The sequence below is a fragment of the Zootermopsis nevadensis genome, unplaced genomic scaffold (genome assembly GCF_977971745.1).
Source record: "Zootermopsis nevadensis isolate Lab colony 2312 unplaced genomic scaffold, Znev_1.0 Znev_ptg000003l, whole genome shotgun sequence".
In the NCBI taxonomy this organism is placed as follows: Eukaryota; Metazoa; Arthropoda; class Insecta; order Blattodea; family Termopsidae; genus Zootermopsis; species Zootermopsis nevadensis.
The window spans coordinates 10,174,692-10,202,631 of record NW_028259135.1 but is presented as its reverse complement, the minus strand read 5'-3'; the positions used below and the strand labels follow the sequence as shown (position 1 = coordinate 10,202,631).

The 27,940-nt window shown below is 35.7% G+C and overlaps 4 protein-coding genes across 12 annotated transcripts; 2 read left to right on the top strand and 2 right to left on the bottom strand.

Moving 5' to 3' along the window:
- Positions 1-101: 101 nt before the first annotated feature.
- Gart (trifunctional purine biosynthetic protein adenosine-3 Gart) lies at positions 102-13,993 on the top strand. The gene is made up of 19 exons (XM_022077290.2): positions 102-263; positions 1,357-1,492; positions 2,327-2,416; positions 3,298-3,545; positions 4,138-4,318; positions 4,659-4,872; positions 5,245-5,375; positions 5,765-5,888; positions 7,123-7,345; positions 8,029-8,251; positions 8,922-9,120; positions 9,433-9,684; positions 10,081-10,284; positions 10,770-10,922; positions 11,416-11,558; positions 12,184-12,306; positions 12,669-12,926; positions 13,196-13,388; positions 13,538-13,993. The coding sequence occupies exons 2-18, from the start codon at positions 1,418-1,420 to the stop codon at positions 13,376-13,378; spliced, it is 3,024 nt and encodes a 1,007-aa protein (XP_021932982.1). The 5' UTR covers positions 102-263; positions 1,357-1,417; the 3' UTR covers positions 13,379-13,388; positions 13,538-13,993.
- Positions 13,844-19,356, bottom strand: LOC110836264 (dnaJ homolog subfamily C member 28). Of its 8 annotated transcripts, none has more exons than XM_022077296.2 (8): positions 19,299-19,356; positions 18,255-18,380; positions 17,700-17,831; positions 16,956-17,081; positions 15,938-16,143; positions 15,441-15,585; positions 14,793-15,184; positions 13,844-14,408 (listed from the first exon to the last, which is right to left on the bottom strand). In XM_022077296.2, exons 2-8 carry the CDS (start codon positions 18,279-18,281, stop codon positions 14,243-14,245), a joined length of 1,194 nt encoding a protein of 397 aa, XP_021932988.2. In that variant the 5' UTR covers positions 18,282-18,380; positions 19,299-19,356; the 3' UTR covers positions 13,844-14,242. The 8 variants fall into 8 exon arrangements, with proteins under 8 accessions (XP_021932988.2, XP_087198585.1, XP_021932985.2 ...); XM_087342459.1 differs by having other exon boundaries at positions 18,267-18,380; positions 19,299-19,355; XM_022077293.2 differs by lacking the exons at positions 18,255-18,380; positions 19,299-19,356 and adding exons at positions 18,739-18,914; positions 19,049-19,165.
- Positions 19,219-25,115, top strand: Trp1 (translocation protein 1). Its single transcript, XM_022077301.2, has 8 exons — positions 19,219-19,358; positions 19,953-20,076; positions 20,169-20,274; positions 20,721-20,925; positions 21,658-21,845; positions 22,476-22,662; positions 22,952-23,094; positions 23,858-25,115. Exons 1-8 carry the CDS (start codon positions 19,323-19,325, stop codon positions 23,988-23,990), a joined length of 1,122 nt encoding a protein of 373 aa, XP_021932993.1. The 5' UTR covers positions 19,219-19,322; the 3' UTR covers positions 23,991-25,115.
- On the bottom strand, positions 24,751-27,884 carry LOC110836268 (tetratricopeptide repeat protein 36). Of its 2 annotated transcripts, XR_002545225.2 has the most exons (4): positions 27,649-27,884; positions 27,267-27,455; positions 26,336-26,727; positions 24,751-25,916 (listed from the first exon to the last, which is right to left on the bottom strand). XR_002545225.2 is itself a non-coding variant. In XM_022077308.2 (3 exons), the coding sequence occupies exons 1-3, from the start codon at positions 27,749-27,751 to the stop codon at positions 26,468-26,470; spliced, it is 552 nt and encodes a 183-aa protein (XP_021933000.1). In that variant the 5' UTR covers positions 27,752-27,884; the 3' UTR covers positions 24,751-26,467. The 2 variants fall into 2 exon arrangements, 1 of the variants encoding a protein (XP_021933000.1); XM_022077308.2 differs by having other exon boundaries at positions 24,751-26,727.
- Positions 27,885-27,940: the final 56 nt, after the last annotated feature.

The following is a 27,940-nucleotide window of genomic DNA, read 5'->3' as shown; positions in this document are numbered from 1 at the left end:
AGCACCTGCGGATTTGCAAAACGGTTGACAATTTTGTCAATTGAGCCATTAGTATTCCGGCAGTGTGTAGAGATGGCAGCACACGAGTTCCCTGCAAATAACCTCGAAATGTGTCTTGGCTGGTGGGGAAACATTCACTGGAATTTTACCAATTAAGTTACGATTTACCTTTGATAAAAGTAATATTTGAAATGGTACAAAACATATACATAAAATTATTAGAATATGCTGTGATGGTCCAGAAAGACGAGGATGAGCCCCCAGTAAGTCACCAACGTGGTTTGCTTACTAATTATGTTTTCGTAGGTAACATTTCTAGACTTTCAACCTCATATTTTTTTTCTGTATTTTATGCAACAGTGGAATTTTACTAAGTTTTCTATAAACAGCAAACCATTTCACGCTGCAGAAATATTTTAGTTACCAGTAATGCAATACTCATATTGAAAGTAATGAGAGTTTTCTAACATTTTCTTTACACTGCCAAAGTTAGCACGTATAAGATATACAATTTTGGATATGGCCGGAAATTAGGAATGTTCAGAGTATTGTATTTTGCTTGAATTTGGGTTAGTAAGGTAGCTGTGGACAAGTTAGGGTTCCCCTTATGAAAGCGAACTGTGATGGTTTCCGGGTTATGGAAAACATTTAGCCGGCTTTTGTACAAGAGGTAAAGAAATAATATTCTCCACACACAACCCAACGTTTGATGGTGCCTATTTGTTCCGGGTTTTAACTTCAAACCCCACATACGTATTACTTAATTCCAAAGTGAAATAAAAATTTTGTTATTAAACTTCACAAGGTAACTAGACTGTTAATTTAATATTTTGCTTTTTAATCGTGAACCTTTTTGATTGAAAGTTGCGAGAAGAACAGTTATAATTTAAAAGCATACATTTGGGGTGGGGCAGTACTAATATTCTCTTAGTAAATTAAAGGGAATTTTTAATGCTGTAAGTTAAATTCAAAGGGAAAGTATGTTGTGTTGGGAATCATCTAGGCATAATTGAACATCTTAAGAATATTTTAGAATTTTTTTAGAATTTGCTGCCTTGAAGTACTTAAGTTTTATTGTATATTCCTTCATATTCTGGCACAGATACAGACCTTTGAATGTCAATATAATTTGTTGAAATATAAATAAAAATTACAAGTTCTTGCTTAATAAACCAATTTAATATGGTCTGTAGTAGCTGTAAGATAGTGTGTTGTTTTCAAGCATATTACGTTAATTCTTATCAAGAATGTTCTGGTTCACTGCATTTTTACTCCTGATATTTTCAAGACATACAGTATATATATGTATGTATTTCATTACATCTATGTAACAGTTTATCTTCAGCTCTTCCCTAGGTTATTAGGTTATCCTGAAGAAGTCTGAATGTAAGTTGTTGCTGTCTGCACATTTGAAGAGATGGCAAATGTTCTGGTAATTGGTAGTGGAGGTAGAGAACATGCAATTTCTTGGAAACTGGCACAGTCAGATGAGGTATGATTAATAAAGCCTTGTTTAACATTATAAATATGTTTGTTTTTACACTTTTTCATGAATATATCATAAAGGATTTTATAAGGGTCTACAATGTAGCTTGTTCCTACTAGGTTATTGATTGTAAAAATGAGAAAGATCTAATTGAATGAACTGTTATTATTGAGAATAGCTTGTCATTATTGTATATTAACTGTTTTGGTTAGGCCTAATATTGTGTCAAAGCAAATGACATCGAGAGTAGTGAGACTTGGCTAAAGTGAAGAAACATTAGATTTTTCATAATCAGAAATTTGTTGACAGAGAGGCAAGAATTAATGTTTCTGTCATGTTTTATTTGTGGTACTGTTGTTGAGCTGTGACCTAAGTGTCTGCTGTAAATTCCGGTGTCTCCCCAGTCAAGGTTAGCTACAATCAATCTGATGTATAGTTACAAGCTAACCACATTATTCACAAGCAAGTTCATTTTTTGTATAATTCTTGATTTATGATAGTAAGCTGGAGAAACACAGATGAAAGAACATGATGGTGGCTTCAGCATTTGATATTACAGTTAAAACTAGTGGGTACGATTCTTTAGGTATGGCCCTAACCTTACTTCTTTATCTCCTGTCATAATAACGATATTCACTGTACTTTGGAAAACTATAGACATCATGATTTAAGCTGTAAACCTATATTTTCGGGTCTTGTTCATAGGATGAGCTCATAATTGCAAATATATTTAATAGTTTTGTGTAGAAATGTGTATGCAGAAATAGAGACATTTGATCCCCCTGAATTTCATTATGTGTTTCAGGTGTACAATACTTTTCTATTTATTATTGATTTTAGGTCACAAAAATTTATGTTTCTCCTGGTAACGCTGGTATATCTCAAGTTAATAAAGTGATATGTGTGGCACTGGATATCAAGGACCATGAGGTATGTTTTATTTTATATCAGTGAATCATATTTCATGTTACAAGAAATATTGAGTACATAACAATTTGCTGCTATAACATTTAACCAACCAATCAACCCACAAAATTATTTGCTGACACTGTGGTACTAGATCTTCACTGTGAATACTTATTCAAGGATAAATGATTCTTTGTTATATTCTCTGAAAGGTAATCAGTCTTAATCTATATCACAAACTGTATTCTTGAATATTTTAATATAATCAGTTCTAGTCTTGCAAATGGTCTTCTTCCAAGAGGGCTTACTTCAGATAAAAGTGACCCTGATAAGGATTCTGTTTTTATTGTGAACTATTGACAGCCATGAATAACATTGTTATCAGATTTATCGTTGTCTCTTCCTTCTGGGATAGAATGATGGCTTAAAAAAGAGCTTTTTTTGTAGCATGTGAGACCCCAGTGTTTCAAACACGCTTGTTATTTCCACATTTTGTATGATTATGTAGTGGTAATAAAAAATTCTTAAGTTTCCAATGTGTGTTGAATGTATGATATGAATGTATATTTGTGCACTCCTTTAATCATCATATATTCCAGTATTATGAATATGAGGATTAAATATTCTGTTGATGAGCTCCAGATGTAATGATTTAGATGTGATGTGAATTTATGCTTTGATCTGCCAAGTCAAGTAACAAGTTTTTAGTGTTGGAATGTAGTTGAGCATTGTTGTCATTTTGGTCTCACCTATCATTTTATGTTTTACATTTGCAGCATAGAATCTGTTGCACTACAATTTTGCATTCCTTTTTTATTTACAAGGCACTGAAAAACTGTGGTAATATCTTTTAAACTGATGGTGACATTTTATTTATAATGAATGTTTCAAACATTCCTACTTAGGCTGTTGCTTCATGGAGTAAAGAAAACAATATAGGTCTTGTGGTGGTGGGACCTGAAGTTCCACTAGCAGCTGGAATTGCTGATGTATTACATGCAAATGGAGTAAATTGTTTTGGTCCAGGCAGAGATGCCGCTCGTATTGAATCTGATAAAGACTGGGCCAAGAGTTTTATGGACAGGCACGGCATTCCGACAGCAAGATGGGGGGCATTCACATCAGCTGATAAAGCTAAAGCATTTATTGTAAGGTATGACATTCTTAAGCCCTGGAGTCTGTTGTCAAAATGTAATTGTTTTTAATTTTATGAGATTAAGGTTCAAATGGCAGTGAAGATGTTGATATTGGTCTTCTGGGTTATAATGCCATTTGGACATGCATGTAATTACCAACTATTTAGAAAAATATACTGTCTCCATCTCAGCCCTGATGATGGAAATGGTGTGTTCTTCGAATCCATTGGTATCTGCATTAAGTAAATGTTGAACATGGTTGCTATAAGGATTTCTGTCTTCTGGGTTGTTGCGCTGTGTAGTCTGGTTAATGTTAACCAACGTTTCAGAGGTCATACTGTCACCATCATCAGAGTATGAAGATTTCTGTCTTCTGGGTTGTTGCGCTGTGTAGTCTGGTTAATGTTAACCAACGTTTCAGAGGTCATACTGTCACCGTCATCAGGGCAATTTTCTTTGGTTTGTGTTTCTATGTGGCTGTAGTAATGGAGCACAAAGTCAGTGTTGTCATATCTAAGTTTAATAGAGAATATTTATACATAGTACTCTGTAGCAAAGAGAAAATTTCTAATGACTGGTGCAGGAAAACTGTGAAAAATTTGTGTTCAGTTCCAGTTTCCCAGCGTTAGTAGTGAAAGCAAGTGGACTTGCAGCGGGAAAAGGAGTTATAGTAGCATCTTCACAGTCTGAAGCAGGCAAGGCAGTGGACAGCATTCTGACAGATCACATACTCGGAACTGCTGGCAACACTGTGGTTGTAGAGGAACTGCTGGAGGGGGAAGAAGTGTCGGTATGTGGTCCGTTTGATTTGAATTATAGATCAGATTGTAAAATAATTGATGCTTGATTGTCACAGCATATGTTAGGATGATGTTTATTTATATTAAAACTGTCGTACAACAGTGGCTGCAGTAGCGTATGAATTAAAGCATCCTTAAGACACTGTGGAATGGAAGATCAAATCTTTAAACCTTCACAGTTTTAAGGTGTTTAAGTAAAAGCATATGCATTTTGAAAGGTAATTATTCAATTTCAAACTAATAGCTCTTCATTAGTCTTGTGTCATAAGTTCCGTTATTTGTGATTTGTAGAATCGAACAGTCGTTGATCTTGTTATTGTTTAATTTTAGGTCCTTGCATTTGTGGATGGATCAAATATAAGTGTCATGCTCCCATCACAAGATCACAAACGTCACATGGACGGTGATACTGGGGCCAATACAGGGGGCATGGGTGCATACTGTCCATGTCCACTGATCTCAGAGTCTGATCTGGCCAAAGTTAAAGACACAGTCCTCCAGAAGGCAGTCAATGGGCTGAGAATGGAGAAGACTCCATTCACAGGCAAGATGCTGAAGTTGGAAAGGGATGGGGTCTCTTGTAAATGCGCATTATTTTAGCCTCTCATCTCAGAGGAAACATATAATACTTCCTAAACAAGCTTGCCAACTTCCGCAACAGTGAAATCAAACCATGACATTGGAGGTCTTTATGACACTGTTTTTTGTATTGGATGGATTTATGTCACATGATAAGTGAATCCGTAGAAAGCAAAATTTTAAATATAACAAAAAAAGAAATTCTTCATTATAATTTAGTAAGGCTGCTCATTTATAAATCAATGTGGAAACTGGGTATACTTTAATATCTCATAGCTAAAACGCAGTTAATTTTTTAGCTCTCTTTGAAATTTTTAAATTATTTCTGTTGTTTTAGGAGTTTTGTACGCAGGTCTTATGTTAACAAAGAATGGCCCAAAAGTCCTAGAATTCAACTGCAGGTTTGGAGATCCAGAGGCACAAGTCATATTGCCCTTGCTTCAATCAGACTTATACAAAATCATGTTGGTAAGGAATTAAACTTATTGGACAGATGCCCTATATTAATATTTTGTGGTCCTTCCAGTCTAATGAAATAATTTGTTGGAAGACGCATGATTTTTTATTTATCAATTGATTTATTTTCTACTGCTTTACTGGACGGTTTCACTGCAGATCATTAAAATTGTCTTTATTTGGTGTTACAGTTCATTTTGTTTTTTAAGTGGGCTATCCTTATGTGACGATGAAATTAATTTTTACGTTTCTTCATGTTGATTGCCACCCCCTATAATTTAAAGTTACTTTTTTAACAACTTTTATGATGCCACTAGTTACTGTGAGACCCACTTTACACTGACAACACATTGTCTCACTTGTCGCATAAGTACCCGGAATCTTAATATTCTGTGTTCTAGGCTTGCTGTGGGGGTAAGCTAGACAAACACGTGTTGCGATGGAGACCAAATACATATGCTGTTGGTGTAGTGATGGCAAGCCGAGGCTATCCTGAGTCATCATCTAAAGGAAATATTATAACAGGTAAACAGGTTTCTTGTTTATAATCTTTGAAATTTTTAATATAATGGAGAAAGTGTAAGGTATTAATGTTTGAACTTCATAACAATATTTTGTTGTGTTATTATTATCTGACTAACTCCATTTTGAGATGCTAATACTCATTCTGTACCTTGTCATGGTGGTGGGGCTTCAGTACCTCAGTGACCCCAAGAGCTATGCTGGCAGTAGCATAGCTACTGGTAGGGCCTCCCTAGCCAGATTGATCAAGGGGGAGAGGTCAGACTAAGACAGGTCCTCCAGGTTGGGGGTTGGTCGCAAGGCTAACAACCTTGCACCGTAAAAAGGAAGATGTTTCGAAACCTCAATCAAAGCCTCGGACAGACGGACCTAACGGAGGACCGAATGGAAGATGAGAATTGAGGGGGCCATGGACCGAATATGGACTGGAGAGCCATAGAAGAAGAAGAAGAAGAATACCCACTCAGTAGTTAGTAAATTCCCTGGCTTTCATTGAACCCAAATGTTCATTTACCATGTTCAAGAGAGTCTGCCAGTGGCCACTGTAACTTTCTTAGACACAGTTGTTCTCCTCATCACCCTGTTCTCAAACACCATCAATTTGTACTCTGCCCTCATATCGAACAACTTTCGCACTCATACAAACAAATTAAACTGTAGTTTTGTGTATCGTAATTGTTAAGCATTTAGATAGGATATAGGAAGATTTGATACTGAATGGTAGTAACCCTTAGTTTGTTAGTCATTATGTTGATACAGTGGTTTTAACACTCTCGTGTGTAAAAAAATGTTCCAGGTACTCATCTGCTATGTAATAAACTTAAAAGTTTTGCAACTTGCTATTTCACGACGACTATTTCTTGTAGGTACATGTACCTCTGTATCTGATTTACACCATGTACAATTTACTGGAAAAATAAAGTGACTAAATAAGGTGCTGTGGTGTCTGGAACCAACATGGATCTACAGCTCCTTAGCTACGCGGTAAAGAAACTAAAAATGAACTTGATAAACATAAGATTACATGTCCCGGCTTGCAGCTAGCATTGCTTGTGGCTTGTATAATGCTTCATTTCCCATCATGAAAGTATTAAATATTGTACCGAAACCTGTTTTTGCAAGATTTTGTTTAGATTGCATATTTAATATTATAAATAGATTTTTTTACACTCTTGCAACAGTCTATTGATGCAATATTCATAGTTTTGTATTAAATTTTGTCGTATTGATTCAATAGGTCATGATGTGGTTTCAAGAAGGCCTGAGCATTTAGTGTTCCACTGTGGAACGACTATATCAGCTGATGGAAATCTCGTTACAAATGGTGGAAGAGTATTGATTGTTACCGCTATAGCAAGTGAGCTCATGTTAGCAGCTGCGAAAGCAACGATAGCTTGTGGGACAATTGTTTTTGAAGGAGCCCAATACAGGACAGACATATCTCACAAAGGAATTGCGAGGTGTGATTATTGTCTCATTTATCCTACAGCATGATTCAGGTTTAGTTACAAATGAGAACTTTTAGCAAAAGCAAGACAGCGTGAGAATCCATTTACAGTGGGATACTGACGTGAAATCAGATATGAAGTTGAGATGACACAGTTTGTTCGTAATGTGATGTTATAAGAATCTAAATACTGTTAGACTGCAGGAAAATGAGATTTTATATGAAATATGCATGGGTGGTTAGTCTAGTTAGTGACTTGCCTGTGTTCACTTTAAAGAAAAATAATTTCATTTTTAAGTTTCGTCAGCCATGGTTAGTGAAAGAGTTTGCAATTGAATAAAAGTTCTCATTTAAATGGGATTTATTGTGAATGTAATTTATCCATCCTGGTGTGAAAATATATATTACACTTGTGACATTTGAGGTTCAAATGTCAGTGAAGTTGACAGTATTGTTCTACCCTGATGATGGGGACAGTATGTTTCTCTGAAACACTGGTATGTATCTGCGAATATCCTCAGCGATATAACAGAGAAAACATAATTTTCACGGCCATTTTCCTGTAAATACAATATTCACATAACAATACAAAAAAGATTTTCAGGTCTTCCAGATGCCTGAGTGTTCTTGTTTTTGGCTGTGATCATTAAATAAAGAATGCACATGTTCTTCAGATGTGTTCGTATTATTTTTCAGATCATTACTCCAGGAAGGCTGTCTGTCGTACAAGGCTAGTGGTGTGGATATTGTAGCAGGGGATAATTTGATTAGGAGAATTAGGCCTGCAGTAGCTCAGACAAATCGTAATGGAGTTCTTGGTTCAATTGGCAGCTTTGGAGGCTTGTTTGATATTAAAGCTGCTGGCTACAAGGATCCTGTTCTTGTTTCAGGCACTGATGGTGTTGGAACAAAACTGAAGGTATAGTGTTTATGTGAAGTTAAGTGGTCTTTTTAGAACAGCGGATTTCCTGAATTATTACAGCCTGAGGCTCTCTTTATGTGAATAAAAAAAGTTTGAGTTCCCCCCTCCTCCAACCTATAAAAATTCGTTAAAATCTGATTTATTAATTTCAAAAATGTTTTCCAATTATCTTAATGTTCTCTATGAAGTACTTTTATATTAAACTGTTTGATTGTAATTTAGTTTAATTTTTATAAACTTGGTGTTTATTTGAGATTGAAATGAAGTCAGCATCTTCGTTTCCATCCTATTTTTAAGTGCTCCCTATGGAGGGCTGCAGTTCCCACTTTGGGAAACATGTACGGTTACATATTTGACACAAAAACTCACCCTTCTTTCCACCATTTTTTTCATTTCTGTTGTGTATTTTATATTTTTTTTTGTTTGAATAAAATCCATACCATAGTTCAGGAAGCTAGACACTGACTTCTCACCACAGAGATGTTGGTTCAGTCCTGGGTGACTTCAGGTGAGACTTGTGATGGACAGAGTGGCCCTGGAGAAGATTTTTCTCCAAGTTCTTTTCCCCTGCTAATTATCCTTCTGCCATTGCCCCGTACTCATCTCGTAATACAGATAGGTATTAATCTTTCTTGTTTCTTTATCTTTGGTTAACGTATATTTTCAGATTGCTCAGGCCTGTGGGCTGCACTCGACGGTAGGCATTGACTTGGTAGCTATGTGTGTCAATGACATCCTGGCCCACGGAGCAGAGCCATTATTTTTTCTTGACTACTTTGCTTGTGGTGTCCTAAATGTGGATGTTGCAAGCCAAGTGGTGACTGGAGTTGCTGAAGGTTGCCAAAGGGCAGGTTGTGCTCTTGTTGGTAAGTGTGGCAGATTAAATTATTGGAGTTGCAATATTCACAACGTAAGTAACATCAGTCTCATGTTTTGAAAACGGAGCACTTGAAGTAATAGTTCCTCCTTTCAGGTTTCAGCTAAGGCGGAAAGTAAATAACAGTTCCTAAAACATGTTGTTGAATTTCCTTTGTTTACATTGCAGTGCAATCTGCATTGTGTAAATGGTCATTTTCAGGAATTACTCTAATCTCTGAATCTTATATCCATTTATCTGCAGTTATTCAAAATGTATCAGGTTGAAACAGTACTGTACGCGTAAACCGTGTTGGTTGCAGGTGGAGAGACAGCAGAGATGCCTGGAATGTACGCAGGGAATGATTATGACTTGGCAGGTTTTGCAGTGGGTGCAGTTGAGAGATCCAAACTTATTCCCAGCACAGATAAAATTCAGGAAGGAGATATAATCATTGGATTAGCATCTAGTGGCGTTCATAGTAATGGTTTCAGCCTTGTTCGCAAGGTCTTGGAAAGATCTGGGTTTCAGTATTCTGACCCAGCACCATTCAGCACTTTTGGAAAATCATTTGGTAATATAAGTTAACATTTTCACTGAATTTGGTATTTTCTCAAATCTTCTTAGGCTATTAAATGAAACCATATTGTCATAGTAATTTATGTTGAAGCAGTTCTTAGAATGTGTTTTCTTAATCAAATACAAATAAGTGAAGATAATTGTGAAAAATAGTGTTATGGCAGCTATGTGTGGTAGCAACAGAATCATACTTTAATTTATAATTTAAGTTACATTTTACTTTGGTGCAAATTTAGAATCTCAACTACTAAACAGTACAAACAAGGTGTTTGTACATTCATATTTTATTGCCAGAATGCATAATGTAGAGATAGCTAATAAATCATTTGAAAATATGGAAAGTGGTGTGTTAGTAGTAGTCAAATTCATTTATTTTGATCGTTATCTGCAGGTGAAGAATTTCTGACTCCAACAAAGATCTATGTAAAAAGCTTACTTCCAGCTGTGCAGAGTGGAAAAGTAAAAGCAGTGGCACACATCACAGGTGGTGGGCTGACGGAAAATATTCCTCGTGTTCTACCAAAAGGCTACAAAGTTCAGATTGATGCACTAAAATGGAAAATACCACCAGTATTTGGTTGGTTGGCGGCTGCAGGTATATTTATATGTACATCATACAAAGTTAAGAAATAAGTCCTGGGCATTGGCTATAAAAATTAATAATTATCAATCAAACCTGTTTTCCTTTCGATGTTTCCTCATATTTAAATTTGTTAGCTAGTGTTATGATCTGTCAAGTCCAAAATAGCATTGACTACTTACTGGACGCATTTGCCAGTTGTTTTACATCCAAGTTTTGTTATGCTATAATGTTGTTCCTGGTTGTTGGATAATTCTCAGGTAGATATGTGTATGACATTTCCATAAATATAATTCAGCTGCTGAGCTCCAAATCCATACAAAAAATAAATGATAAGAGGACACCAAACAACCTGTTAGTAACTCCTTACTCTGTAAGATCCGAGGTTTTCATGGCAGTGAGTTTGAAGTGGCTGCTGTCTTCTGGGCTGTAGTGCCATGTAGCCTTGTAGAAGTTTACCAACAGTTCAGAGATCCTCCTTACTCTTTTCTTCCGTATAGGTGGCATAAATGCATCCGAACTTCTTCGGACATTTAACTGTGGGATTGGAGTTATCATTATTGTGAGTGCTTCAGATGCAGAGGCTGTACTTCAATTAATTGCTTGTGAAACGCCGTGTACTATCGGAACTGTGGAGTTACAAGGTGATAGAGGTAAGAGGAATTAATTCTTGTCTGAGTTACACAACGGAACTGTGTAACTCAGAAGTAGGCCATCAATTTGACAGCTGAACTTCTGCTGTCAAAGAGAGGTTCAGTTTAGAACCAAATTTTATACTTTCCCACAAATTCAGCAACAACCGAGAACAAACTTAGTGTTGCCGCAGCAAGAACTATGAATGAATAATTATACCCTTAAGATGACAGTCTGTGGATGTATTTTGCTCCAGTTATTCATTAGTTACTGTCATCAAGCAGAAAGGTACATTTAAGTTTTGTGCAGGTGCCATGTTGTCTTATACTTCTTATAGGGAGGATGCAAGGACACGATGATACCAAAATAATCTTTATTTGTAAAATTAAAACAGAAGTAGATGTCTTATTTTTTTAAGTTGTAATTTTAAACTACTTGAGAATAATTTCAGTGTTGCATTTTAATTTCATTAAAATTCTGTGTGGATCATCTTTTATTGTACTTTTCTTTCAGATGCAAGTCAAGTTATAGTTAAGAATTTTGTCTCTGTAATGGAGACAGTAATGAGACCATTTGTGAATTCAGTCATGAGGGTGCATACCCGCAACAGAAAGCAAGTTGGGGTTCTTATTTCTGGCAGTGGCACAAATCTTCAGGTATTTTATTGATTCCAGACCTGATATAAAGATCATCCAGGAATAATTATTTTAAAGGCAGAATACCATTTATTTTCATATTTTCCTGTATCCATGAATTCTGTCTGAACCTACAAAACAAAAAATATAATTGAATAAAAATTTTACTTGGATATTATCCATCGTCTAGTAATAAAACGTAAAAAACGTAAAAACGACGTTTCGGAGATGAGACTCTATCTCCGTCTTCAGGTTCCTACTCAGTTGGGCCCACTAGATCTCCGGAGATAGGGATTAGCTCTATCTAGTGGGCCCAACTGAGTAGGAACCTGAAGACGGAGATAGAGTCTCATCTCCGAAACGTCGTTTTTACGTTTTTTACGTTTTATTACTAGACGATGGATAATATCCAAGTAAATTTTTATTCAATTGACTCTTCACCATCGTCAAGAAGTTTTAGATTTGATATAAAAAATATAATCTAGAAAGAAGTCCTGTGACAGGTTACCTTGATATTTTCAAGTTAAAAGAAAGCCATCCCTATCAGATAGCTGCAGCATATATAATGTTTTCAAGGCAAAATATGACATGTCTGTGAATACATTATATAATAAAATCAGTGGTTCTGAAAATTGTTGTTTTTCAGTCTCTTATTGATGCTACCATTGATCCGGGCAAAGGAACAGGTGCTGAGATTGTAATAGTCATCTCCAACAAGCCTGGAGTACAAGGACTTATAAGAGCAAAGAATGCTAACATTCCTACAAAGGCAAATATGATGTTTTTTCTTATATTAATGTTTCTATTATTATATTTTTGAAAGCTGTTAGTTTTTCGAGAAATTTAGTATAGAAATAGATCATAAACATATCTGAAAATTGTGCATGAAATAATGTTTGTGAGTCTAGAATTACAAATGTGGCGGCAACTGTGCAAAACTCAAGGTTTTATCTGGTAAATTTAACATAAAAGTGGTTGAGGAGTTCAAGACATGAATCTAGATTCTAGCCATAGAATCGGTCGTGTCCGAACGAATGACAGATTGTTACCTGTGAACTGTTTATTGTATCTGGCTGACCTAGTTACTTTTGCATCTTCCCAAACTTATGTAATCATTTATTCTCCCAACAGGTCATTCCCCACACAGCGTATAAATCACGTCTTGCATTTGATATGGCTGTACATTCAGAATTAACGGCAGCCGGAGTGGAAATAGTGTGTTTGGCTGGTTTCATGAGAATACTGACTGGTGATTTTGTGAGGTTGTGGCGAGGTCGACTTATTAACATACATCCAGCTCTGCTACCTTTGTTCAAAGGGACGCACGCTCACAGACAGGCACTGGAAGCCGGTGTCAGAATCACTGGCTGTACGGCGCACTTTGTAGAGGTACGTTCCTGTCAAGGTATGAAGTATGCGACTCAGGTTGTTGGTTCCCAGATTCAATTCATTTTGTGAATACTGCAACTTTACTGAATACTTAGCAGCAGATTTTCTTTATTAAAGAAGCTCACTATGATTATGAATTGCTTTATATTCTTGTATGTGACTGCGAGGGCCCACCCACTGATATATGCTGTAGCTTGTTTTATTTTATCTTCGTCTCTCTCATAGGTTTTATTTACGAAATTAAGTTTTAATTAATTCTGAAATTACAGGAGGATATTGATGCTGGGGCTATACTAGTACAAGAATCAGTACAAATTGAAGTGGGAGATACTGAGGAAAGTCTTCAGGAACGTGTCAAACTGACTGAACATAAGGTGTTCCCTAAAGCTCTTATGCTGGTAGCTACAGAAAAAGTTTTCCTTAATGAGGCTGGAAAACTAGTATGGAAATAGTGAATCTCAGGTTGGAATAAATAATTCAACATTCTTGCATGCTTGACCCTTGAGGTTTCAAATTACATTTTAAGATTTATAGGTAGTTTGTTAAATTTCTATGATATTTTTGAAATGTGGTCATTCTGTTATGTGCAGCAGCATTTTGATTCATTTTAGGGAAAGTGATACAGACTGTGCTACTCTGGCCATGTCCTGCCCAGCGTATGTCATCAGCAGCTGAGCCTAATGCATTCACCATCGTCCTCCCAAGTATTTACAACTTGGTCTGTCAAGTGCCTTAAAAATATTTCCTTCTTTGGAGGCATTCCTAAGCATAATCTTAATCTGGGATACTGTCTTATAATCTTCATGGAATCCTGTCATAGTTCCTCCATCTTGTGAAACATTCCTTCCAGTTTGTTCCATATTGCATAAAATCTTTTTTGGTTGTATGAATATTACCTATTTTTTATACATGTAATGAATATTTGATACTTTTATATGTTTATGTTATACTTTGCAAACATTCTTACATTTCATTTGTTGTTATATGATATGTTATAGTAAAGTAATAAACATTGATTTTCACTCACAGAAAGGTACCATTGAAGACAAATATATTTTTTAGATATGTTTTACTGTATTTCATGCACAAGATTTTGATGAAGGGCTTTTCATCCATGATCTTATTGTCTGGTATGTGTAACCTTGGATTATTACTCATCATCATCATCAACCATTGCTGTTTCCAGCCTGTGGCCGGGTCCGCTTGGTAAAGCCCCTCCATCTCTTCCTGTCCATCCACCACTCCTCCTCTTCCACCAACTACCACTGGGCACCTCTCTCCATCACTCCTCGTTTTATCTGCTCCTCCCACCTTCTTCATGGTCTTTCCCTTGGTCTTGTGCCAGTCACTCTCATATCCAACATTTGTCGTGCTATCCGCCCTTCTCCCATTCGCTTCACGTGTCCATACCACTTCATTCTTGCTTCTTCTACTCTCTCTACCAGACCCCTCACATCCATTCGTTTCCTAACTTCCTCATTCCTATGAGAGTAATATTCCAAACTTCATTAGCAGGAGTGCTAACCACTTGTCTGAGACGCAACGCATTTCACTACACGTGAATGTCAGCAGTGATAGAATACAGTGTGTCCCATTGAGTTAAACACAGTATAATATGACATTCACTTATATTGATCATAGCTGATGTAATCAAAAATTGCATTTGAATTTTTGTTGACTATAACATTTATTGCCACTCAAATAAAAACAAGAACAGCTAAAATTACAGAGATCTTTATCAAGAAAAGAAAATCTTAAATACACTAATATTATCTATATCAGTACATTTTTACAACCTTATTTAGAATTAAAGAACTTGACTCATTCAAGAGCAATATGTAAATCCTGTCAATCTGTACAACTTACCATTCATAGAAAGAACTTAAGAAACCAAGAAAATCAACTCGATTGTCTCCATGTTCAACTCTTGAAAACTTCACAGGAGCTGTAACATCATACCGGGTTTTCCCACTTTTCAGAATACAATCTGCTTCTCGTTGTAATAAAATATGCAATTTCTGTTTTTGCAGAAGTGGAACAAGAAGATTGTATTTATCTATTTTTGCATTGAGCTTTATCACCATTTCTTTATGTTTAATCAAGATCTCATTCCATTTACTATTATCGTCGTTATCTAGAGGTAAGTGCCCGAGTTCAGTTCTGTACCTTGTAAGACTTTCACGAAGATATTTCGTGTCATCTGAAATTTCTTTCTGCAGTGATATCCATTCAGGGGTGAAACCATTATTGATCAGCACCTGATAATATAAAATGTGATTTATCAAGTCAGTTGACACGTGTTGAAAAATAGAAGATATCAGGAAAGGAGAGATCTCTAATGGGGAATTATGTCCTTTTGCTGTTAAAATATTAACTTAAATGGATTGATATGGGGAAACAGCAAACAAATTTTGTGCCCCTGTCCCATTCACAATTTGCGAACATGTTAATAGACTGCAAAAAATATTTGATATAAATCCATTGCAATATGAAACTGGATTAAACATTTATTACCTGATTCATTTTATGAGTAACAAAGTCAACATATGGATTGCTTGCTTGGTGCTTCAGGGGTTTCCCTGCTCCAGCCAAGTTATCAAATTCACCTCTTGAAATCGATTCTTGGATTAAGTCTTCTACAAGCCTGTCCATTTCAGACCTGGCAACAAGAAACAACATACAAAATTTCATATCTACTATGGAATGTCAAATGTATCATAGTAGTCAAGTGGATAGCACTCCTACTTTGTATCTGGGGAAATCTCAGGTTCAAACAAGGTATCCTAATGTGGGGTTATTTGTTGTTTACCTCAGTCCCTCCAGAACTGCTTCCTTCAATATCCTTTCCAGATCATTATTTATTAATCATCCTCCCATTCGACACTATATAGTCCGAGCTACACACAGCATCATTGCATAAACGAAAAGTAAACAATTTCACTACTGTGCGAACCTCTGGTATCAAGACACTGGCTATGAACTATTAACTCTTTGTGAAATGAATCATTTACCTGAGTTTAATCTTTTGTGCTTCACATTTATCTTTGTGTATAAGACCCACTTCCTTCCCATAAGGTATCTTAGAAATTCTATGACTGTGAACATTTTCAATAGCTTTCTGTGCTCTGTATTTCTGGTACTGCTTCTCTCTTTTCTGTGGTGTCCCCATGCCATATCCACCGTAACTTAAATACTGTCTGTGTTGTGGCGCTGTATGCTAAACCAGAAAATACAAGTTTAATAAACTGTTCTCCAGTTTTTATTACGTACAGAACATTTTAGTGGATAATAAATGTTGGCGGCACAAATCCTTGCAAGAAAATAAAATGCTCTGTTTTGAGTCTAAAGATTTATACAAGTCACACGATATGTAAATTTTCCAACTGAACCAAATGTCAGTGCTCTTTTGCATACGTGACAAACTCTGAATGGATGCATTTAATCTGAACTGCAGATTCAGAAAGTTCATCTTTGGAATCTGAATTTACTGAAAAAGTAGGCAGTACATGGTTTCATAATTTTTCTTTCCCTCTATTTTTTTTTAAATATGTTACCACTTGACTCTTTGACAAGCCAAGTAAACAATCTACTTTTCAAAGAATTTCCTGCACCAGAGTGATGTTACCATTTGACAGTCATTGACAAACTGAATAAAATGTTATATCTTGTGTAGGGTACGCAGTAAACAAATTGCATCTTACGCACTTTGGCAGACTGTAGAATTCGTTATCTACACTTGCTACTGAAAACACTGCAAATTGGGTCCAGCAAACTAACAACCCATCAAAAGCAGATTCAATAAAGACAGATGCAATGCCATATGAGGAGACAAAAATTAACACAGAAGTTCAAGGACAGATTTAGCAGTTTTTCAGGGCCTAGTAGCAGTATTTTGTTTCAACATTTACTTTTAATGTGCTGATGTGAAGCGATAAAAGGAAAACATATGCATAAGTACATTGACACACTTCTTACAAGCATCAGTAGAAAAACTTGGTAATCATTTTGACACTACAACTCATGCCTTACCTTTATGTCAAACTCCTTTATTTCAGTTTTTTCTTCGTGATATAGGCCATATTCACCTGTCCCTTCATTTGCATTCCATCGATCATTTGCAAACTTATTCTGCAGTTTACGGTATGCATTCTCAATCTGATAACAGTCATAAAAGCCTGTTACACATATTTATCTATCTGCAGGGAGCATGTCTATAAATAATTCAAAGTTTGTAGGCTTCTTGAGGTTTCTGTCAGTGTTTTTTGATAATAACCAGCCCACCACAATATGGTGTCATCACCTAAAGTGCTGGCAGAAGGTATTTACAATCAGAACAACATTTAGGCATTCCACAACAAAGACAATAGCTTAGGTGGTTGAATTTTTGGGATTCAAAATTTTATTGCATCCCAGCAAATGCCCTCTTTTTATAATACTAAACAAACCATTACATTTTCTGTAATAACTGGAAAGCTTAAAAATAATACCTGTTTCCCACAACACTGAAGAAAATAATATGAATTATAATTAATTGTTCTTTAAAGCAATACAGGCATTTTATATCAAAACCACTGTTAGTTCAATCTGTTCAACATTTTTGAACAGTATGCATTAAAATATTTCTTTATTACTTATTAATGTTTATTTTTATCAATTTATAAACTGGCAAAAATAAATAGTGTTTCCTTTGCGAGTTTTAGTCACCCTGTGTCCAATTATTAAAATAATGAAATTCATTAATGCCAAAGATCTTTCAATAAATGCAAATCATACCAACAAGAATTTTTCTGCGCTTGCTTCTGCAGAGCCACTGTCAGGATGAAATCTTTTCACCATCTTCAGAAAAGCCTGACGTACTTGTTCTTGATCACTCTTACTTGATATTTCTAAAACTGTGAAATATTTCTGCAAATGAAAAATTATTATTTGCTATCATAATATAGACAAAATTATACTGAAACTTGATACAGAAAAGAGTTACCTGCTAATAATAAAAGTGTAAATAATAAGTCTACATAAATCGTCATTCTTTAACTAGTCAATAAAATTAGGCAATACATTCTCCATCTTTCAAGGAACCTGAAGGTCCATTACTGTTTACAACAATCCATTAGTTCTCTCCTGAGCCAGATGAATGTAGTCCTCATCATCACATCCTGCTTCTCTAAGATATATTTCAATATTATACTCCCAGTTGTGCCTAGGTCTCCCAAGTGGTATTTTTTGCAGGTTTGCCTAAATTTTGAATACATGTTTCATCTTTCCTCATACACGTTACATGCTCTGCCATTTCGTCCTCTCAAATTTTATCATATTACAGATATTTACTGAAACACATGCATTATGAAGCTCCATGTTATGCTGTTCCCCTCATCATCATGATGTCGCTTCCTTCCTCTGTGGTCCAACTGATCTCCTCAGTGCTATGTTCTCAAACACAATATATGTTGTTCCCTTAAAGGAAGAGACAAAGTTTCATATCCATACAATACAGTAGGTAAAAATGACAGATTTAATCTTTATGTTTTAGACAGGAAGATGAACAATTCTCAACTTACCAAACGCTATGTCTGTCATCCGAAAGGGAAAAAAAAGACATAAAATAGCACAATGAGGAGCTTCACAAGTGGTTAAGTACATCCATACAGACAAAATAAATAAAAAAATGGTTTAAACATTTGTGAATAATAAACATATGTTCTGGGTTCGGGCAGGTTGATAGGAGAAATTTGTAGGAGTCGAGAGATAACAGCAACCAAAACAGCACACTGTAAAATGTAAACTTTATGTTTTAAAATTCATGCTTATTTACCGAGTAATTCTCTTTGTCTCCAGAATTGTTGAAGATACGTTTGACAGTCATCAGACAAATTGCTGAATTACACAGATTCGGTTTTTGAACTGTGACAGCTCTTAGTTGTGATGCCATTACATTAATATTTGATATACCATGCATCTTAAGAACATTAGCCATTGTATGACTTATTTCTGTAAGAATAGAGTGCTACATTATACTATTACACAGCAAGATTTGAAAAAAAACGCACTGCTTGACAGACCTATCTGAAACATAAAGTATATAAACAGCTGTATAATGCCATTAGGTTTTAGTTTATACTTGCTCTTTAAAACATTATTTATAAACAATTAGCTCATTCGTGATTCACAGATATACACTCATTACATCACAGTTCAAAACCACATCGTCTGCTGATATCTCAACTAAAGTCATGTATGTTATAACATAAAAGTTCGTAGGATATCTTCGAAAGTATAACAAAGGCTTGATTTAAACTAACAATTCTCGTATACTTTTAGTTTTAAACATTACAGTATCAATTTCTTGATAAGTCTTTCTAGTTTATTACTCACATGATGTAATTAGTAGTTGACAAGATGGCTGAGAAGAGAAAAGGAAAGAGGCGGAAGGAGGTAAATTTGTGCTAATTTGACGTGAGCATAGTGCATGTTTGTGGTTTTGTTATTGATAATTTGTATGTGTACTTATGAAGATGTTTTATAGGCAAATCTTTTACATTTTAATGTTGTTAATTTTATGAAATGTTGGCCCAGGAACGAGTGACGTTGGCGACTTCGTGATTTTGTCATGACAATCGCAACTTTCTATTATAAACATTAAAATAATTTATGTAACAGTTACATATAAGTTATGTTGTAACTAATTAGATTACAATTTTCTGTAATTTATCCAACTGAAATTGTAGATATTGGACGATCTGTTGAAATATTACCAGGCGTTCAACATAACGGGAGTTTTATGCAACCTGTTAACATTAGTTGTAAGGTTTGATGGGTACAGAGGATGAGGAGTGCAATTTACACATTTTACTTAGTGTGGTTGTAATGCAGAGAAAAATTGTGGCATTGATTTCTATCGTAAAGTTTCGTAGTGTAACTAATTTGTCATAGTCATAATGCCGCACTTGTCAGGAAACAGTAATATATGCTAGGTCTAAGGGTAGTTTTACTTATAATATTTGTGCATAACTTTACTTATGTTTTCAGGAATTTGTTTCTGAAAAACCAGATAAACCAACCCGAGAAGAATATACTATTGCAAAATGGCTGCGTAAAAATGTACCAACAAAGAAAACCAAATTCTTAAATCATAATGTGGAATACTTCACTGGTTAGTTACGTATTTGTAATTTGTTAGAATTATCCAACACTTTATTTGTGTTACTCTTGAATTGGTAAGTTTATTACATTGTCTGTTGATAGCTGTGAAAGCTGTGGATGCTCTCATGGAAACTCACTGGGCTAATCCTAAAGAGGGAGATGAATCATTGTTTGCTTCAAGGGCTGATGTGGTTGAATTTCTTGACAGGTAGGTTTCTTTCTCTTAAATAGTTTTAAAGCATTTTTCAAGCTTTAAGTGTATTACAGGTTCCAGCTTTGTTTATGTTCCATTTAATTTGCATTATTCATTGATTTCAGTTATGACAACCTAAATCACGGTCTCATTAACTTATTTCTTGGGGATTTTACATGTTTGGTTCCGAAATAGTGCTGGTAACATAAGTTTGTTCAGTTACTTTTACCATTGGAAGAGTTAAATTATATTTTAAGTCTCTTTTTTCCAAAGAAGAACTTGTGTAATTTATGTGAGTCGGAGTAACTATCACAGACCATTCATTATGATAATTGTATTCTGACAAATGCTATCCTTTATTTACTTTAAATATATTTCTAAGGTGTAGATTATTTTCAACATCCGTTTTGAATTGAGCGACTTTTCCCGACACATTTTGTCATCATGTAATAACATTTTAGGATGCTGAGACACAAATTTTTTCACCGAGCCAAGAAAGTTCCTGTGTCAGAGCAGGAGCTGAAAGCGAAGTCAAAGAAGAAGGAGAAAGACAGAAAACGCGAAGGAGACGAGAAACGCAAGAAGGAGGAGGACAAGGGCGATGCAGATGCTGAGAGTAGCCATGCCGAAGGAGAAAAGAAAGATGACAAGCAAGTTGTTCCATCTGTAAGTCATAGAGCATATAGTTTTATCACAATGTGTTATTCAAATCTCATAAAAGCACGCAGCCACTTGTAAGAATATGAAGTTCTTATATGAATGGAACTGATTAATTTGATTATATTGTGACGTGTTGCCTTGAGAGCAGCATAACTATGTCGTATTCGGTATTGTTGTCTATTTATAGACATTGTTGCTTTTGGCATTGTTGTATTTGTTTATAGCCATTGTATTCATTTATAATTGTGTCTGTTTAATGACATTGTTGTATTTGTATATTTGGAAAGAGAGAGTGTTTTAGTGTGGTTGGAAAGGGAGAGTGTTAGAGTGAGGTATTGTGAGGAGACTGTTGGAGGTTGTATTGTGGAAGAGAGCTGAAGTGTGAATCGCTCGTAGGTGAAGTGTGTTGTAGAGTAGATCATTTTTGTGTTGTAAAAGACGTGATTAAATTGATAATTGCTGGAGGACATTGGTCTCTTACAATCCAACCAAGTATTCAGTCGGAAAATCAGATTCGGGGCAGCAGACGTGAATAAATCAGGGTTGACAATCCAAGGTTGCAACGCCGACCCACGTTACAATATCAATAAAATTTTCTTGGGCAATCAGCCACGTTAACTGGTTACCGTAGTAAACCGACATTTTGGGAACAAACTCTGTCCCCATCTTCAGGGTTCTGATGTGACTGTATCCTCGGAAGTCGCCTGTGTGTAAATTGCTGTAATTTCTTTGTTTTAGGAAGAAAAGGATAAAAAGAAGCGCAAAATCAGACTTGAAATGCATTTAGAGCAGTTGTTTGTTGATGGTCTAGATGCTTATGTATGGATCTATGATCCTATTCCTGTCTATTATTGGTTCTTTGGCACTCTTCTGGTTCTAGGAGCCATTGCAATTTGTCTCTTCCCATTATGGCCACCATCTGTAAGGTAAGAGAAGGGACCAAAATGTATAAACAAATAAAAACTGCCCACAGATTCATCAAAACCATGAACTTGAATTTTAAAGAAATAGGGAATTAAACTTTTCCTAATGAGGATAGGATTTCTGCCATTAATGTGTGAAAGAATTCAAAGATGAATAGTAGCAGCTCTTAGAAATGGATGAACAAATATGTCCGTGCGTTCGTTGTGACAGACGGGACGGTGTGACCGAAGACTGGCTTCAACAGCTTCAAGAAAATTCCTCTCTTTTTTTGTATCTGTTATTTCCATGTGTGATTCCTATTTACTTTCATAGAGGACACTAGCAGTAGGCAGGTATTGTTTAATCATGCCAGTTCGAGTGTCTTAACATATCAGTTTTCTTGGATTATATATATTCATGATTTGGTTCGATGGTTTTTTTTATATCTCATTTTTATGTCTTTATGGATATTTACTCAATTTTTATTATACATTTTTCTATTATATTCCATTGACGAAACCATATCTCAGTGGACTTACTGAACTGGCTGTGGTTATACAGTGACCAAGGTAGCAGAGTTCGGGTAATAAGTGTTTTATGGGACACTCTGTCTTATTCATCGGCTTTGATTTTAATTTACTGTCATGTTACAGGAAGGGAGTTTATTATTTGAGCATAGCTGCAGCAGGATTCCTCCTGTTCATAATTGCATTGGCAGCTGTTCGGCTCGTTCTGTTCTTTGCCCTTTGGGCGCTGACTTTTGGTAAACATCATTTCTGGCTCTTCCCTAACCTCGCAGAAGATGTGGGGTTTCTGGCCTCATTTTGGCCTATATATCAGGTAAATCAGTACAGGGAACTTCACTTATTTCTTTCTGATGTCTATATAATTAACAAATGTTGGTCAGGTGGGGTTTATCACTAGCCATGGGCCCGCTAAGAATGGTGATCATAACGCCCTTTATGCAGCTTTGTTTCCATCATACAAATTTTGTTGCGATAGAATTTCTTGCTACTTGACATCATTTCATGCCTTAGTTAATGGTTACTTCTTACTTACCCAGAACTGAAGTCTCTCGATTTCTAGGTTGTTCATTTAGTGATTAGATCATCGTATAATTCGTTTGCAGTATGAGTATAAAGGTGGAAATACTAAGGAAATGAAAAAGTCTACAAAGAAGAAGAAGAAAGAGAAAGATTCTGACAATGAAGAAGAAAATTTGGAAGGAGATGGGACAGAGAAAGAGGATGCTAACAAAACTGAAGATGATAGGTAAATAACCTAGAAGCAGGAAGTAAAATCTGTATAATGTAATCATTTAATTTATTTCCAGGTTCAGTTTAATATTTACATTGTTTCTTAAAAATTTCCCTTATAACATGAAATTGTAGCATTTATTTTATGGGTTTTAAATTACCAGGATCAGAACTCACTGCCATTAAGACGTAAAAGTTAATATTTAATTCTGCCTCTTCATAATGCATGGCATATAGCAGGACAACTGTACTTTTTCCTACTCTTCATAGTGACCCATTTTAGGTCCAGAGAATTTTTTTTTCTGTTGGAATTCATCTTGTATCTAATATGTGTCATTTCTCCACTGAGGAAGGCTTTCTTTTCCATGATGTGAACAAGAAACGAAATGCATTGAAAACGGTGATTACATAAAAAAATAAATGTCTGTAGGGTCACCATTTTGTTAACATTGATAGTAGAATTGTTTGTTTTGTATTAACATATTATTACATATGTGACTACGTAAGTGCAGTTTACAGTAGATGGCCGTCTTGTGGGTTGTTGCGCCATGCAGTCTGGTATAAGTTTATCAAAGTCCTTGCTGTCTCCCTCATCAGGGCGATGATGGAGGCAGCAAGGAACTCTAAAACGTTGGTAAACTTCTACTTCTACCGCAGCAACCCAGAAGAAGCCCATCTTCTGACTCACCGCCATGAAAACCTCAAATCCTACAAAGTTTAGTGTTATTTGTGGCATCAGATGATTAAAATTAACATTTTGTGTTGACTGCCATCACCAGGCCACCAGATTCTGAAGAGAAAGCTGTACAGGAAAAGGGCGTGGACAATTCAGAGAGTGAATCAGAAAACAGCCAGAAGTCTCAGACAGGAAAGGACTTTGAAATGGTAGAACGGGAGGAGGTAGACTCTTAACACTTTTTGGTAAGAAGTATGTTTAACCATTAGCTACAGTTAATATAGACAAAGGTTAAAACAAAGTTTATTGGCTTTGATTTTGCAGTTTACAAATGAGATGCCTTGCAGAAGTTTTACCCTGATGTAAATTTTATTTTTATTTCTGTTGATACTTGAATTATCTTACCAAAATGAAATTACCATAAACGTTTTCTTGCATATATCTTAATATTGTTAGTTTACTACAAACCTCTTCTGACGTTATGATTGTTAAACTGTTTAGTGGTTAATAAGTTGACATTTGCTTTCCTCGCGCTTTTCTGAATCTTCAATTTATGCTTCTTGTTCTATTCTGGTACATTATCACATGAAGAATGTCTGTTATAATATTTTTATAGCAAACTACTTTACAAAATAATTTCGGGTGCTACGTAAAGAATCTATCTAAACAAGGCTGTGATCACACAGCGAGCCATTCCAGTGGCTTGTATAGGAGACAATACTGTCTACACCAGAGATCTGTGGTACTTACAAATGGCGTGATTCAGTGGTATGAACTGTTTTAATACTCATCTTTCAGAAAATAATGGCACTGAAAATGTTCTGTGTGATGACAACCATAGTTGTTACATGAAATTGCACACTAAGATATTTCCATATTCGACGAGTGAAAACATTGGGTAAAACCCTGCTTCTCAAATTATTATGAAATGTTGCAGGTAAATTTAGCATTTTACTTTGGGCTTTAGAACAGCGTGTTCAACAAAAATGCATAAGGTATAATTTAAACAGCTTCTTTATTTTCAGAATGGTTTACATTATACAAATAGAATGTTGCAATACACAGATGACATGTTTTACATAATATGAGCAGTGTATCAGGTATCAAAGGCACTATGTTCTGCATAGGTACATATTTCCCATCAGATTATAAATACTGTATGTATGTACATATATATGTAGATGCATCTCAGCATATGTTGATACAAAGCAGATCTTAAAAGTATATGCAATATGTAACTGTTTTGTCAGCCAAAGTAATGTCCATTAATATGGCTGTTTAAAGTCTGAGTGATGCAGATTTTGTTTTGTCTTGTCATCGATCTGTACCAGTTATAATAAATCTTGTGTATCAGAAAAGTATGAGCTTTTATATAATTTTTTTTACAAGGTCTGAAATACATCCAAGGTGAGCAGGAACATTGAACAGCTTAATTATGACCTGTGCATGGAACACAACCTGTACACAGGGACGGAGCATATGTGTTAACTGTGTTTGCTGGCAAGCATTTTGGGAAACAAAAAATAAAAGGTTCTACTTTTGCGATTTAGTACATTGGAATGATCAGATAAAATGCAATGATTACCATTTCCAGCCAGCCAAGTGAGCTTGCTTCTAACGATACATTTTATCTGATCAGTTCTGTGATGTTCCAGTCTACGGAGTACCACTGAACTACACAAATAAGACAGAAGACCTTCTACTTTTTGTTATTCAAAGTGTCATCTGGGGTAAGATAGGTAACATGAATGTTCCACCCCTGCCCATACATAAAATTTTCTTATTTTGTGACATCTGCATTACCAATATGTTCTAATATGGGGCCTGCTCATCTAGGTATGAAGAAATGGTATCCCATTCAGAGGTTTCTAGATTCAGATCCTAGTGAGATTTAGGTGCAGAAATGCCATGCCTTCAGTTTTTACCAAAGCTTGGATTTCGGGAACATGAAGAATACCACACCACACTGTGGTCTGAAAACCCATGTTAACCTGGTAATCTCTGCCGGACGTCATTCTCACAGTCTTCTTGTCGGTGAGAACAGGACAGAATATGCCTTTTGTTTGCTCCCACCTCAGAAAGCTGCTGTACCAGTAAAGTAGAGGGGAAAGTGATTAGTAAGCTGTTAACTGCATTCACTTGCCACAATCAAGGTATTCTTCCTATAAAAACAAAAATAATCTTACAGCTATGATTAAAATATCTTTAAAGAGTAATAATTTTAGTGTCCAGAAATAGTTTTGTTGATTATGAGGCCTGGAATCAGTGCAATCATGTTCTGGTTTGTTATGCTGTTAATAACATTTCAGAAAAATGTACCACCACCATGTTTAGTGTCAAAGACCACAACCAACTTTAAATTTCAGTTAGTATCTCCAGCACCTTTATTATTGTCTGAGTTCTGACCACGGTTATGAGTCACTACAATGCTTTCCAGTAGTACATCAATTGGCCACAGGAAGCAGTGTTATTATGTGTACATCCTATGGTTTTAATTGTAAGTGCTTTACAGCAGATATGTCAATCAGAATCAAATCAATCGCATAAGAATAACATAATTTTATACCACCACCAGACATACCTGACCCAGGAGGAGGTCTGTTGTTAAGAACGCAGTCTATGCATACGCGCATAGTACGTAGTAGGAATTATAAGAACTCAATTCCAGTTAAGCATTTGGTAATAGGTTCCTTAATGTAGATCCTACTATTTTTCATTTCTGTCCAGTCTGTTGGAGTTTTCCCGTTACATCATGTAACATCTGACTGCAGAGTGCAGCGTAAGGATTTAGTTCAACAAGCTGCATCTTTGCAAAATGACTACCAAGTTTGGCAGCAGCTTCAAAATCTTTTCTCGCCAAGTCAACGAGGCCTTCCTTTCTGTTCATGATACCTCGTTGACACAATGCCTGACATCCCGATCTGCCTTGTCCTCCACTGAGGTGGATAGCTTCATTTAAATCAGCAACAGCCGCTAAAAACCACCATACTTTCAACATTAAGATATGACAGTGTGTGTATATGTATATATATATATATATATATATATATATATTAGGTTTGATATTGAACATTACAAAGAATAAAAGAGGTGACAACATTTTGCAAAGTTTAACATATTATTTTTCACAGTATTTTCTGTGCATGTATCTGAAAACAGCAACATAGTTACAAATATGAAAGCTATGAAAAAGATAATATACAGTTCATTACTGGCTGTATAGATACATTTACAGAAGTATTCCTCATGAATATGGATGAATGCTTATATTCACTCCATGACTATATTTCTAACTTCTACATCTATGTCTTAATTAGCAACTTTTAAAACTATGTGTATATGCACAGCATTAACCTAAATGTATGGGTGACACACACATGAAAACAATTAAGTACATATGAATGTACAGTTATATCTCATATGTCTGATCCATGGATAACTGTGGGAGAGGCATATAAACTAAACACAAAAACATATAAGATCACTAGGCTACAGGTATGTGACTTTCTTACCTGGAGTATTTCCTTTAAGTCTGTGAGCCTGAGCTCTGTTGTTGTACCCTGATGCCCAGTTTGGTGCTATGTTTATTGCGCTTGTAAACAGTCCTACAGCTTTATCAAGGTCCCCTGATTCTGCAGCCTTCACACCTTCAAGTTCCAAACCCTTAGCTTCTTCTACATCTGTTATTCTATCTTCAATATCTGAAAAAACATGTTTGTTTACAAAATGTTTGGCCTGAAAACCTGAAGAGATGTGGCCACTTGGATGACAGGCATAGATATGAGGAAAACATTAAAATGGAAACATTCTTATGATTTATGGAAATGGTTCGCGGTTCTGCCCTGTAATATTTGTCTGGCCGTTCTCATGAGAAGGCATTCAGCAACAACGAACCTTGCATATCATTAGGCAATTCTTCCTCATATACCAATTCACCCACTGGCAACAGAGGATTGAATATACAGTTCAGTACAGCTCTGTCGTGTTCACTTGACATGTTGGTTGTTTTGCAGTAAGTATAACTTTCCCTACAATCAACAATATTTTACATTGCTACTTTTCCTAATTGTTCTATTCTACCGCTGCCTACACTTCGCAACACCAACAGTACCTTTCAACGGACACATACTGACAACGTTACAGAACATACAATAATTAGCTCTAAATAGTAACGTCCAGAGAAACA

Excerpts from the sequence above, each read along its gene's own strand:
- Gart (XM_022077290.2), top strand. The coding sequence starts at position 1,418 with ATGGCAAATGTTCTGGTAATTGGTAGTGGAGGTAGAGAACATGCAATT. Across the intron at positions 1,493-2,326 it reads AACTGGCACAGTCAGATGAG|GTCACAAAAATTTATGTTTC; the intron begins GTATGATTAATA and ends TATTGATTTTAG. Across the intron at positions 12,927-13,195 it reads GTACGGCGCACTTTGTAGAG|GAGGATATTGATGCTGGGGC; the intron begins GTACGTTCCTGT and ends CTGAAATTACAG.
- LOC110836264 (XM_022077293.2), bottom strand. The coding sequence starts at position 18,900 with ATGGCTAATGTTCTTAAGATGCATGGTATATCAAATATTAATGTAATG. Across the intron at positions 17,832-18,738 it reads GAGACAAAGAGAATTACTCG|AAATATTTCACAGTTTTAGA; the intron begins GTAAATAAGCAT and ends TTTCATTTGCAG. Across the intron at positions 14,409-14,792 it reads TTAAGTTCTTTCTATGAATG|GAATGAGGAAGTTAGGAAAC; the intron begins GTAAGTTGTACA and ends TTACTCTCATAG.
- Trp1 (XM_022077301.2), top strand. The coding sequence starts at position 19,323 with ATGGCTGAGAAGAGAAAAGGAAAGAGGCGGAAGGAG. Across the intron at positions 20,275-20,720 it reads GTGGTTGAATTTCTTGACAG|GATGCTGAGACACAAATTTT; the intron begins GTAGGTTTCTTT and ends ATAACATTTTAG. Across the intron at positions 22,663-22,951 it reads CATTTTGGCCTATATATCAG|TATGAGTATAAAGGTGGAAA; the intron begins GTAAATCAGTAC and ends ATTCGTTTGCAG.
- LOC110836268 (XM_022077308.2), bottom strand. The coding sequence starts at position 27,751 with ATGTCAAGTGAACACGACAGAGCTGTACTGAACTGTATATTCAATCCT. Across the intron at positions 27,456-27,648 it reads ATTGCCTAATGATATGCAAG|ATATTGAAGATAGAATAACA; the intron begins GTTCGTTGTTGC and ends ATGTTTTTTCAG. Across the intron at positions 26,728-27,266 it reads ACTTAAAGGAAATACTCCAG|CGGCTGTTGCTGATTTAAAT; the intron begins GTAAGAAAGTCA and ends GGTGGTTTTTAG.